The sequence below is a fragment of the Macaca thibetana genome, chromosome 8, assembly GCF_024542745.1.
Source record: "Macaca thibetana thibetana isolate TM-01 chromosome 8, ASM2454274v1, whole genome shotgun sequence".
NCBI lineage: Eukaryota > Metazoa > Chordata > Mammalia > Primates > Cercopithecidae > Macaca > Macaca thibetana.
The window spans coordinates 58422526-58436050 of NC_065585.1; the positions used below are offsets into that span (position 1 = coordinate 58422526).

Genomic DNA, 13525 nt, shown 5'->3' on the forward strand with positions numbered 1-13525 from the left:
GTAAATGTCAGGTAATGTAATGATTTTTTAAAGTAATATGCAAAGACATGATATTGTTATTAGCATTAATAGTATGTAAATAAATATAATAAGATCCATTTATGTTGGAATTTCTACTTTTATATGTTTTTGAGTATAAATATATGCTTAATATTTTGCACAGGCAAGGTGCAGTGGCTCACGCCTGTAATTCCAACACTTTGGGAGGCCAAGGCAGCAGGATCACATGAGTCCAAGAGTTTGAGACAAGCCTGGACAACATGGCAAAACCCTGTCTCTACAAAAAATACAAAAATTAGCCAGGCATGGTGGCTTATGCCTGTGGTCCCAGCTACTCAGGAGGCTGAGGTGGGAGGATCACTTGAATGTGGGAGGCAGAGGTTGCAGTGAACTGATATCGTGCCACTGGACTCTAGCCTGGGCAACAGAGCAAGACCCTGTCTCAGAGCAAAAACAACCAAAAAATTTTAATTAAAAAGATATTTTGCACAATGCAAAACTTAAACATATTTCTTGCATTGCTCAGTTAGGAGATGTGGGTTCTAGGCTTCCTTTGCTTCTAATTACTGGGTCATACAACTTTAGCTAATTAGCTAAGCCAATCTGTGCCTTTGTTTTAATTTCTGTAAAAAGGAAATAATAGTACTTACTTTACCTTCCTTATAAGAGTAATGGGGAGATAAAATAAGAATTTCAGCTTCCTGGATATTAACTAAAAGGTGGATTCTGATAACTTTAAACACAATCCGGCAATTATAAAGCAACAATAGTTGATGTTCAGGAAAATAAACCTAGGTATGGAAGGACTTTAAAATCTCCCAGAGAATAGCTAAGTTATATTTTCCTTATTCATAAATGAGTGTCTTCTACATGTCAAACCTGCGTTCAGCACTGTAACAAAGTTGACATTTTCTCAGCCATCTCGGGGAGTAAACTACAGTCAATACTTTTTTTTCTTCCAAAGCATGATGTAGGCTAAATACTTTTTAAAATAAAAATTTAAAAAATCTTTTAATCTTGAGTTGATTTTAGTGTATTCTAATTCTTTCAAAGTATGGTTAATGAGAATATTTGAATAACTCAAATAACCCAGTCCCCTCCTAAGCCAAGTAAGTGAATTTATCTATTAATGATTTTTTTTTATATAGCTAAAGGTGATCAAGGCACTACTCATTCAGACATGTAGGCTATCCAAATAGTTTGCCTAGTGTTATGCAATCTGGTCTATTTAAAGTTTAATAGCCTTTCTTGACCTAAGTGCCATTAAATCTCTTGTAAGACATTTATTCTTTTTGGAAGTTAGAGCGAGAAGATGTGTTCCAAGGGCCTCATAACCACCCACTAGTTTGGTGATTTACTTACAAGAACTCATACAATTCAACATAAAGTTATATTTATGGCTTGAGATTTATTATAGCAAGGAATAAAATGCAGGAATAGCAAGAAAAAGATATACACGGGCAAACACGAGAGAAATCAGACACAGGCTTACTAGGTACTATTTCTGTGAGGGTCACATGGGTGCATTTTTCTCTCCAGTGGACCACAGAAACATGAGCAAAATATCTCCACCCAGGGAAGCTCATGTTAGTCTTGGGTCCAATGTTCTTAATTGGGGCATATAGCTGCATGACCAGACATGATTCAGACTTCAAAATATGTAGGATGTACACATCGTAAATCTTTGTGATTATATTAAATAGTGTTGACAGCCTGGTACATCCTGCTACACTGGCTCAGGAATATAGAATAACACCATTAACCAGTGGCTATGTGAACATTCCAGCAGTTTAATTCTTAGGGCTTGAACAAATATCATTCCCCTGGTCCCAAGGGTCCCCAAAGATAGGCAAGAACTGAGTAAAACAACCTACTCCATTAATACTTCATCTCAGCATGGAATACTAATAATAACTCAAAGATCTCCTATGCCCCAATTCCCCAAATCAGACCTCGATGACATGGGTAGAAGAATAGAATTGACCCTTGAAAGACTGCAGTCTATGCTCTTTGGCTAGACCAAGCAACTTCTACCAAGCATAGTGGTGGTCATCAAAGCAAGGCTTGACCATGCTTAAAATCAATTACTTCTTCTACCCAGGGTCCTTCCTAAAGCAATGTGCTAACTGAAATATCTTCATGTATCCAAGGGAGGCAAACAGTACTCACATGTTGAGAAGTATCATCTTCCTAATCATTTCCTTTCACATGATATGTCTAACCAATGTCTGTAAGTACTTTAGGTCTTAAGACAATTACTTTCACACTAATGTTCTTTGCTTCCTTCATTTATATTTACTCCTCTAAAAGAGTTTATATTTCTTAATTTACAGCATAATTGTCAAGAATAAAATAACTACCATTTCCTCTTTATATTTAAAATGTAGGGAGAAATTGGCAAGGAAATGTATATCATCAAGCATGGAGAAGTCCAAGTTCTCGGAGGCCCTGATGGTACTAAAGTTCTGGTTACTCTGAAAGCTGGGTCAGTGTTTGGAGAAATCAGGTATCTGAAAGATACTTCATAAACATTGAAGCCCATCATTTGTCATAAAAGAAAAATCTTAGGTAGTAAAGTAAGTAAAGTTCCTGCTCAGATTTATAAAAGGTTTGATTGTGCTGATAGCATTGGTAAAATAAGGATTTTCATATTTCTATTCATCCCTTCACCAAAAAGACCTGAGGAAAAGAACTGGGTCATTCAGCTCTTTAGTCCAGGACCTAGAGCAGTGCCTGGCATAAAGCAAGTTCCCAGTATATGTTGAATGGATGTGCAAATGAATTAGTTAATGAGAGAAGAGGTTTGGAGGGTTCATTGTCACCAGATTGTTGGAAGACTTGAATGCCTTGCTAACAAGGGGATCTTGAGTAGGCTAGTGATGTGATCATAGCTGTGGGACCAAATTTCCTGAGTTTAAACTCCAGTTTCACCACTACTGGCTTTTTTCCTCTGTTACTTGTCCCCGCTGTTCCTCAGTTTCCTCACCTTAATAATTAGGATAATAATAGAACGTACCTTAAAGTGTTGGTAAATGAGTTAATTCATTAAAAGCACTTAGAACATTGCCTGGCATCTGTTAAGAGCTCAATAAATATTACTTATTTTTACCATTGTTTCTTATTGGCCCGGAAAAGTTTATCCTAGAAAAAGAAAGTCCCCAAGAGGAAAAATATAGACAGCAAATTTAAGCATTTTGTGGGCTAAACACTTCTATATGCATTATCACATTTATTCAACCAAAAAATATTCATTGAGTGCCTAGTACTTGCTAGATTGTCAGGTATTGCTCTTAACTCTAGGAATAAACTATATAAAAAATATTAGACAAGATATGGCCCCTGAAAGAGCTTACAGTACAGTCGGGGAAAACTGATAATAAATAGTTAATTAGCTAGACAAGATGAATTCACATTGTAATAACTGCTATGAAGGAAAAAATGGTTAGAACATAACAGGACACTACTTAGATGCAGTGGTCAGGAATGACCTCTCTAGGGAGATAATATTTGAGCTGAGATTTGAAAGAGTAAAGGATCAGCCATTCAGAATTGGGGGAAGAGCCTCTCTGATTACTGAAGGCCTAGAGGTAAAGCAAGTTTGTCTGGTCAAGGGGCAGAAAGGTGAATATGGCTGGAGTACAGTGAGTAAGAACACTGGGGAGATGAGGCCAAATAGGTGAGCAAGGCTCAGATAACACATGGTCTTTTAGGCCATGATAGGAATTTATGTCTTTTTCTAAATATGAATGAATGCCAGTAGAGGGTTTTAGGCAAAAGAATGACACACTCTGAATTCTTATTTTAAAAGACGACTTCAACAGCTATGTGGAAAAGATACAGTAGAGGAGCGAGAATGAATAGAGACCAATTAGAAGTCAACTGTGGTGGCGCAAGTGCAAGATGATGGTGTCTGGAACTGGGATACTGGCTCATACAATGAAAAGAAGAGTACCCTATCAGGCAGTTATTAATATATTTATTTCATAATATATATTTCATATTTTCATAATATATTTATTTCATCTATCCCAAGATGCCAAGTACTATATCTTGCCCAGGACACCATAGCTAATGAATTATAGGGACAACATTCAAACCTGGGTCTCCATGGATCGGGGTCCAGTGATCTTTATACCACGTCACAGAAGAAATTTCCAATCTCTAATTTCATAGCTGCTAAGAAGTTATCTTCGTGTTCCAGAAATATGGACAATTTTAGATGACTTCATAGGAGCATCGTTAGGGTTTCTTTGGAATGTTGAAGCATGTTATTTCTCTGTTGGAAATGTGGCTTCTCTCTTTAATTTTTTCTCCTTGTTTAACGACTGATTATTGTTAAGGTGATCCTCTGAGGATCTTGCTCCTGGGCAGTGGTGGAAACACTTCTCAGAATGTACAAGACCTGAGTTCTTTGCCTGTTTTCTATCATTTCCTTCCTGGGAGTCCTTGCAAAAGTGATTTAATATTTTGTGACTTAATAATCACTGTAATCTTCAAGGTCATAAAACATGCAACAGTTTAATCTGAAACACTGCAGAAATTAATTAGCTGACCTTTCCCAAGGGTTGAGTACTCCCTGAAGAATAAGCCTTATAAATACAAGTATGTTAATTGCTGATATTATCATCACAGGAAGAACTACCCTAGGAATTGATTCCAGGTGTAGCTGAGTTGCAACTGAAAGTAATCCTAGATTCCTGACAGCAGCTTCTCAAATAAATCTCCTATTACCCATTTGGTTTCTAAGGCCAAATTGAAGCCGGTAGAATGGACAAGCTTTAAACCTGCTCAGTAGTTTGGTTGATTCAAGTGAAAGGGAGCTTTTTGCCTTGATTCTCTTTTTGGCTGTGGTTATGGGAAAACAGGATGCATCTGCCTCTTTCCAGATACCCACAGGCTTCACAGGCCCACAGCTGTCATACACCCCTGAAGCTCTAGTCATTTATTCCAGAGCTGGAGGCATGCCTGCCAAACATCCAGATACTGGAAAGATCTAGTAATAGTGTTTACTACTCAAAAATGCTGTGACCTTTGTTAAAATGAGCTCAATCCAGCACTATCATGTAGCCTTTAAAAGAGTTCTTTTTCCTCAGGAAAAAAAATGAAGAAAAAAATTAAGGGCTTTCAAGGACATTATATATTAATCCAAAAGAGCAAAACCCTGACTAAAATATAGATTTACAGCCTGTCACAGAGAAAACCCAGACCACATTTCCAATTAACATCTGAAGAGTGCAGATACCCCATTTCTAAAAGAGAGACCCAGGGTCTGCTGAGGGATGGCCCTGTGGTGGTTCCGACTCCATCATTTTCCTTACACATGCATTTAGTCCCAAGTCCTATTCCCTGAATGTATTTAACCACTTCCTGTCTGCATTCTGTTTCTGTTAAAATGACATTTTTCTTAAAACACATCTGAGTTTTTATTTCTTGTGTTGCCATTATTATTTCAATAGGATTTTCTGTTGGTTTCATCTCTCTTCAGAATATCCTCCCCCAGGAAATTTTTCATTCATCCTTCAAATGCCACCTTTTTGAAGCTATCTTTAACCCCTAAAACAACTAGTTGCTCTTTATTCTATGCTTCCATAGCATTTCATTCGTGCCTTTATTACAGTAATTACTACTGATTTATAATTAATTTGTTCAGACAGGTCTCTCCAACAGACTGAGCTACTGAAATATAAGAACTAGAGGCCGGGTACGGTGGCTCACACCTGTAATCCCAGCACTTTCGGATGCTGAGGTGGGCGGATCACGAGGCCAGGAGATCGAGACCGTCCTGGCTAACACTGTGAAACCCCATCTCTACTAAAAATAAAAAAAAAAAAAAAAAAATTAGCCAGTCGTGGTGGTGGGCGCCTGTAGTCCCAGCTACTCGGGAGGCTGAGGCAGGAGAATAGCACGAACCCAGGAGGCAGAGCTTGCAGTGAGCCGAGATCGCACCACTGCACTCCCACCTGGGCAACAGGGCGAGACTCCGTCGCCAAAAAAAAAAAAAAAAAAAAAAAAAGAACTAGAATTTATCTTCAGATCACCAGCAGCTACATAAACACTATATACTAAGTGGTGATTTTTACTTATATCCTACCTCCATTCAAAAATAATTTGCAGCAGCTCTTCAGCAATTTTTAATTAATTATTTAACTGTGATTTGATAGAAACAAAAAAAATTATATTTGGGTCCCCTTATGGCATAGTGTGAAAGTGACTCAAAGAAGGCCGTGTATTCCTTCTTGGCCAGGCACAGTGTTAGTCATGAGGGTACAAAGGAGAACAAGAAACAATCGCTGTCCTCAAGGGCTTTAGAGGAGACTTCAATACCTGGTGATTAAATGTATGGATTGTGTCCCAGGAAGACAGTGTGTACAGGATGCTGTGGGGGACAAAGTTTTCACAAGGACCAGTGCGTCCTTTGGATCTGGCAATTACTAGAGGTTATTTGGGAACCAAAAGCTGAACCTTCAGTGGTCCTCAAATGATGTGTGCACACAGGTCAGTCCTAGAAACCCCTACTGAGGGGTATGTAAAGGATAATTGACATGATGCCTGTAGTGAGTTGAATGGCGTCTCCCACAAAGATAAGTCGACATCCTCATCCTAGGAACTTGTGTATGTGACCCACCTTGAAAAAAAGGGTCAGGGTCTTTGAAGATGTAATTAAGTTAAGGATCTCAGGATGAGTTCATCCTGAATTATCTTGAAGGGCCCCAAGTTCAATGACAAAGAGGGTTCTTTTTCCTAAAGACACTTTTTATAAGTGCCTTTATAAAAGACCTAAGAGGAGAAGGCCATGTGAAGACTGAGGGCAGAAACTGGAGTAATGCAGCCATAGCCAAGAAATGCCTGGCAACACTACAAGCTGAAAGAGGCAAGAAAAGATTTTCACTGGAGTCTTTAGAGGAAATACAGCCCTGCTGATATTTTGATTTTGGACTTCTGGCCTCCAGAACTGTGAGATAATAAATTTTTGTGGTTGTAGGTCACTTGTTTTGTGCTAATTTGTTATACCAGCCCTAGGAAATGAATACAATACCAAATTATTTAAATTGTTCACTTTCAAAATTTTACTGGGGATAAACAAAAACATGCTTGACACTCCCCTTCACCCTACATGGCCACTCCACCTCCAACACCTGTTAATCCTACCATCTAAGAAGGTCTCAAATCATTTGTATCTTAAGTTCTCCACTGCCACTACTTCAGTTCATCCATCTCTCACTGGACAACTGTAGTGGCTTACTTCAAGTCACTCAAATCCAATAACCATATCCTCCACAATCAGTCTCCACTCTGCAGCCAGAGGGATCTTTTGGAAACACAGATCTGATCATATCACTGCCCTCCCACTTAAAACCATTCAATGTTTTCATGCCATTTTTAGGAATAAGAACAAAGTGATTTTCCCTATCTATGAGATCCTGTAGAGTCTAGCCCCTGCCTACCTCTCTACTTCAGGTTGCACCTGACTTGCCTTGCTCTCTTTATTTTATTTTATTTCATTTTATTTTATTTATTTGAGATGGAGTCTCACTCTGTCACCCAGGCTGGGGCAGTGGCACATCTCAACTCACTGCAATCTCTACTTCCTGTGTTCAAGCGATTCTCCAACCTCAGCCTCCCAAGTAACTGGGATTACAGGTTTTGCCATCATGCAAATTTTTGTATTTTTGTAGAGACAGGGTTTCATCATGTTGGCCAGGCTAGTCTTGAACCCTTGACCTCAGGTGATCCACCTGCCTCAGCCTCTCAAAGTGCTGGGATTTCAGGTACAAGCCACTGTGCCTAGCTGCCCTTACTCTCTTTAATCCAAACACCCATTGTCTTCCCGTTCCTTGAATGCACCACACTCTATCCAGTCACAGGGAGTTTTTTGCACATTCTGTTACCTCTACCTGGATGATTTCCCCACCCTTGTACCAAGATCTCAGCTTCTTTCAGGCCTTCCTGGATTCCCCACTATAGGGGCCTCCCAGGTCTCCTTGCCATACACTTTCATCCAATGATGTTCCTTTCTTTTGGAGCACTTATCTTTGTAACTATACATGCATTCGTGCATTTATTTCTTCAATGTTTTTCTTCTTTCCTAAATTGCAAGCACCAGAACTACCACCTATGGCGGTGCCAAATGTTCTCTGCACCAGAATGTCCACTGAGGGACTGGGAGGGCAGGGACCTGGTTTGCACTCCACTTCTGAGCCATGAGCCCTGGCTGTTGTGCTCCCTCTCATGCACAGTTACCTTTCACTTTGTGAAAGGAGGCATTCTTCTAGCCAAGCACAGGACTGCACATGCTCAGAAAACCCACATTGTTTTTTATTATACTTTACGTTCTGGGGTACATGTGCACAACATGCAGGTTTGTGACATAGGTATACATGTGCCATGTTAGCTTGCTGCACCCATCAACTCATTTACGTTAGGTATTTCTCCTAATGCTATCCCTCCCCCAGATCCCCACCCCCTGACAGGCCCCAGTATGTGATGTTCCTCTCCCCGTGTCCATGTGTTCTCATTGTTCAACTCCACTTATGAGTGAGAACATGCAGTGTCTGGTTTTCTCTCCTTGTGATAGTTTGCTGAGAATGATGGTTCCCAGCTTCATCCATGTCCCTGCAAAGTACATGAACTCATCCTTTTTTATGGCTGCATAGTATTCCATGGCGTATATGTGCCACATTTTCTTTATCCAGTCTATTATTGATGGACATTTGGGTTGATTCCAAGTCTTTGCTATTGTGAATAGAGCCACAATAAACATACGTGTGCATGAAAAGCCACATTTTTATAGTTTGCGTGAAGACACTTTACACAGGCCCCCAGGGATCCTGGTAGACACCATATGTGGTTTGTCCTATACTCTATCCCCAGCCCTTAGGGCAGCGGCTGGTCCACATAAGTGCCTAATAAACAGTTATTGAATAAATAAGTGAATGTAATTATCTTTCTATCTTTGTGAATGTACAAATGCACATTCATTTTTGTCATGAATATGCGTATTCAGCCTTGTGCCCTTTTTGTCAGTTTTCATTATAAGAATAACACTGCTATATATATATATATTTTTTTTTTTTTTTTTTTTGAGACGGAGTCTCGCTCTGCCGCCCAGGCTGGAGTGCAGTGGCCGGATCTCAGCTCACTGCAAGCTCCGCCTCCCGGGTTCACGCCATTCTCCTGCCTCAGCCTCCCGAGTAGCTGGGACTACAGGCGCCCCCACCTCGCCCGGCTAGTTTTTTGTATTTTTAAAGTAGAGACGGGGTTTCACCGTGTCAGCCAGGATGGTCTCGATCTCCTGACCTCGTGATCCGCCCGTCTCGGCCTCCCAAAGTGCTGGGATTACAGGCTTGAGCCACCGCGCCCGGCCTGCACTGCTATATTTATCTTTGTAAAATTACTTGTTTTCTTTTATTTATTTGAGGTTTAATTCCCAAAAATAGGAATAAGTAGGCCAAAAGGTAGAAGCATTTCTGTAACTCTTATAATATATGGGCAGATTATTTTCCAGAAAAAATGAACCAATTTGCATTACAAAGCACAATGTATAGCTATTGTCCTTCAGTATTACTGATATGACTTTATTATCCCCATTGCTGTTGCATTTTAATAGGTTATTTTAATTTTAAGTTCTTTAAATAGTGCCTGGAAATAATAGTTCCTCCATATATATTTGCTAAATGAATTAATTTCCTATGGGTCTATTTATTTTCATAAATGTGATCATTTACCTTCTGCATTTCTTTCATTGTTCACCATCCTTTTTTCATCATATATAACAAGTTATTGAGTAGAATTCAGGCATTGATATATTCTTGTATGTTTTAGATATCTGGTTTTCATTCAAAACATTTAAATTCTGTCTTTTCACCTATTACATTAGTCAAATCACCTATCTGAGAATTTCTTTTTGATATTTACTTTACATCAATGTGAAATGGCCAAAATTTTGACAAATCATCTAAAACTCCTTTTAACCTTTAAACCATTATTGTCTATTTCTGCTGAATACTCATTAAAATGGGGGTACCAGAGGAGACTTTTAGGTCTTTGGACTATTTTAATTCCATATTCTTACTCTTCATCAGAATAAGGCAGTTATTCCTTTTTTCCCCTTTCCTAAAAGGCAGAAATGGTCAATGCAATAGGAGATTAAAAGTATGAGCAGAGATAAGACTTGATTAATACTGAAAGAGAAAACTTCATTTTCATTTTTTTCCTGTCTCAAACCTGTGAGCACTACCTGTGTTAAGAATACACATTTACATTTTCACTACATCCTTTTGAATATAGTCTCTTTGTATTGCACCTTTTTGCTTAGCATAAAAAGCATACCTCATCTAAGTCCCACAATATCCCGCTGAACAAATATACAATCAGTGTCATTGCTTAAATATTCATTGAAATATCCTCAGGATTCCTCCCAAAGTAACTTTATCCAGTGCTAAATCAAGGCTTTTTGCCACCATTTGGAACAGCAGAGAGGAAGTAAAGATTCTGAGAATCATACCTTGACATGTCTTATCACACCAGCCGGCTTGGGTTCCTCCCTTATTTTTCCTGATGTCCATGGGCAAATCTGTATCATTAAAACAACAGCAATAACTTCGTTGGCATCACTAGTTATGGTTAAAGAAAAGACCTCTTGACGTGAAGTCAGGTCTTGTCTTAGATTTTAATTTCAGGGATGAAATTCTTAAGTATTTGTTCTTGAACAATTCACTTAACTGATTCTAGACCTCAGTTCCCATGTCTGTAAGTATAGGTTAAGAACCTACCTCACTGGCCGGGTGCGGTGGCTCACGCCTGTAATCGCAGTACTTTGAGAGGCTGAAGCGGGCGAATCATGAGGTCAGGAAACTGAGACCATCCTGGCCAACATGGTGAAACCCTGTCTCTACTAAAAAAAAAAAAAAGTACAAAAATTAGCTGGGTATGGTGGCATGTGCCGGTAATCCCAGCTACTCCGGAGGCTGAGGCAGGAGAATCGCTTAAACCAGGGAGTCCGAGGTTGCAGTGAGCTGAGATGGTGCCACTGCACTCCAGACTGGCGACAGAGTGAGACTCCATCTCAAAAACAAGCAAACCAACCAACCAACAAACAAAAAAAACTGTCTAAAACCAGGGGCAAGCTGGAGGCTGGGCCTGCAGACATCCCTCAGCAGGTGCACACTTGCCGCCCTGTGCTTTGGATCCCTCTCAGGGTGAAGGTGACAGTGGACCCAGACCTTTCCCTGGTCTACCTACCTGAAGTGGACCCAGAGGCTGCCAAAGACAAGGCCGGCTTCCAGAACTACGTGTTGGGTCCCCTCCTGGACCATGTCTTTACCACGTACAAGCTCATGTACATGTACCAGATAGTGGATTTCGTCAGGAGCAAGCACGCCTGGTTTGGGGGCTTTTTCTACAAGGAAATGAAGGTCATGGAGGCCGTGGACCTGCTGCATGAGCTGGTGGACGAATCGGACCCAGGTGTAGACCTCCCCCCTCCTTCCAAGCCTTCCAGATGGCAGAGGGTATCCAGAAGCTCACCCAGGCAAGGACTGATTCCAGCTTGTTGGGCTTCTATGACGTAGGGAAGGTCCTGGCTGTGTTTGGGGGCCTCTGTCCTCAGGCCTCCGTGGTTTTGTAACTCCACTTTCCAGGACAATCCCGACCTCCAGGATCCTCGATACAGCACAAAACTGGGCGTGTATTAGCCCCACTGTGGGCTGGGCAGGGTCCTCATGTCCTAGGGCCATAATGAGTACTTGTTCCGTGTCAGGCCTCTGAGCCCAAGCCAAGCCATCGCATCCCCTGTGACTTGCACATATACGCCCAGATGGCCTGAAGTAACTGAAGAATCACAAAAGAAGTGCAAATGCCCTGCCTCACCTTAACCGATGACATTCCACCACAAAAGAAATGAAAATGGCCGGTCCTTGCCTTAAGCGATGATATTATCTTGTGAAATTCCTTTTCCTGGCTCATCCTGGCTCAAAAAGCTCCCCCACTGAGCACCTTGTGACCCCCAATCCTGCCCGCCAGAGAACAACCCCCCTTTGACTGTAATTTTCTTTTACCTACCCAAATCCTATAAAACGGCCCCACCCTTATCTCCCTTTGCTGACTCTCTTTTCAGACTCAGCCCGCCTGCACCCAGGTGAAATAAACAGCCATGTTGCTCACACACAGCCTGTTTGGCGGTCTCTTCACACTGACGCGCATGACATACCGGTTGATGACGTTCAACAAATTCTCGCTCCCAGTGGAGGCTTCCTACAAGATCCGATTCCACTCCTTCTTCCCCTCGCACACAGGCAGTGACTACTGGCAGTGGTGCAGCAAGCAGGACCTGGCCATGCTGCCCTGGGTGCAGGAGTTCAATTTGACCAACTGCCCTGACCTGCCAGACATGGACAAGCTGTGGCCCTATTACCAGGGGCTCATTGATAAGTACTGCCCTGGCATCCTGTGCTGGTGCCCCTCCTGCCACCCCCACCACTGCTGGACCACAGGCCTGGCCCTCAGCATGCCTAGCAAAGTCTGGCCATGGGCATACAGCCACCTTCAGGGTCTACCTCAGTGGGGAACCCCACTCACCCCTTATAGCCACCACCTCTCATGGCCACTTGTGCCTAGTGGCAATAAAGACCTCGAAGGAGAGAGAGAAAACAAAACAAAACAAGCAAACAAAAAAACCTACCTCACCAAAGTGATATGGTCATTACATAAGAAAATAAAGGGATTTACTTAAAAAAAAAAAAAAAAAAAAAAAAAAAAAAAAAACTTTATTTTTATTTTATTTATTTATTTATTTATTTTTGAGACGGAGTCTGGCTCTGTCGCCCAGGCTGGAGTGCACTGGCCGGATCTCAGCTCACTGCAATCTCCGCCTCCCGGGCTTAGCCATTCTCCTGCCTCAGCCTCCGGAGTAGCTGGGACTACAGGCGCCCGCCACCTCGCCCGGCTAGTTTTTTGTATTTTTTTTTTAGTAGAGACGGGGTTTCAACGTGTTAGCCAGGATGGTCTCGATCTCCTGACCTCGTGATCCGCCCATCTCGGCCTCCCAAAGTGCTGGGATTACAGGCTTGAGCCACCGCGCCCGGCCAAAAAAAAAAAAAAAAAAACTTTAAAACTATAAACTTTGTACAAATATTTGACATAGTTACCCGGTTTTTACTCCAAAGAAACATTTAGTTAGGCTACTGTATTAGGATATGCTTATTTGATGCAGTATTTTCCAGCCAAAGTACTATAGCTCAGTATTCTTCCCCACACTTGAAGGAAGATAAACAGAGCATGGAATAAAGGATCCACATTATCCTTTTTCTCCTCTTTCCTTCCTTAGAAGTTGTACCCAGATTCTTCATCGCTCATCCACTTCTGTAAGGCCAATTCGATTCTGAAATCAAGACCTGCTAGGGGGAGAAGGGGCTAAACATTTTATATCTGTAATATCTAAACCCTTAATTTTGTTAAAAATCTATGTATGCAGACATTCCTCAAAATGTTTTACAGAAAAAAAATCTAGGCTAACATGTTTTTGCCA

General features: G+C 41.1%; 1 protein-coding gene across 2 annotated transcripts in view; it reads left to right on the forward strand.

Moving 5' to 3' along the window:
- Positions 1–13525, forward strand: part of CNGB3 (cyclic nucleotide gated channel subunit beta 3) — a 158658-nt gene that overhangs the window by 130753 nt on the left and 14380 nt on the right. The window contains exon 15 of one of the 2 annotated variants that reach the window (XM_050801220.1): positions 2388–2506. In XM_050801220.1, coding sequence (XP_050657177.1) covers positions 2388–2506 — 119 coding nt within the window. The remainder of the gene's footprint in view (positions 1–2387; positions 2507–13525) is intronic. The other variant, XM_050801221.1, reaches the window with a different exon arrangement.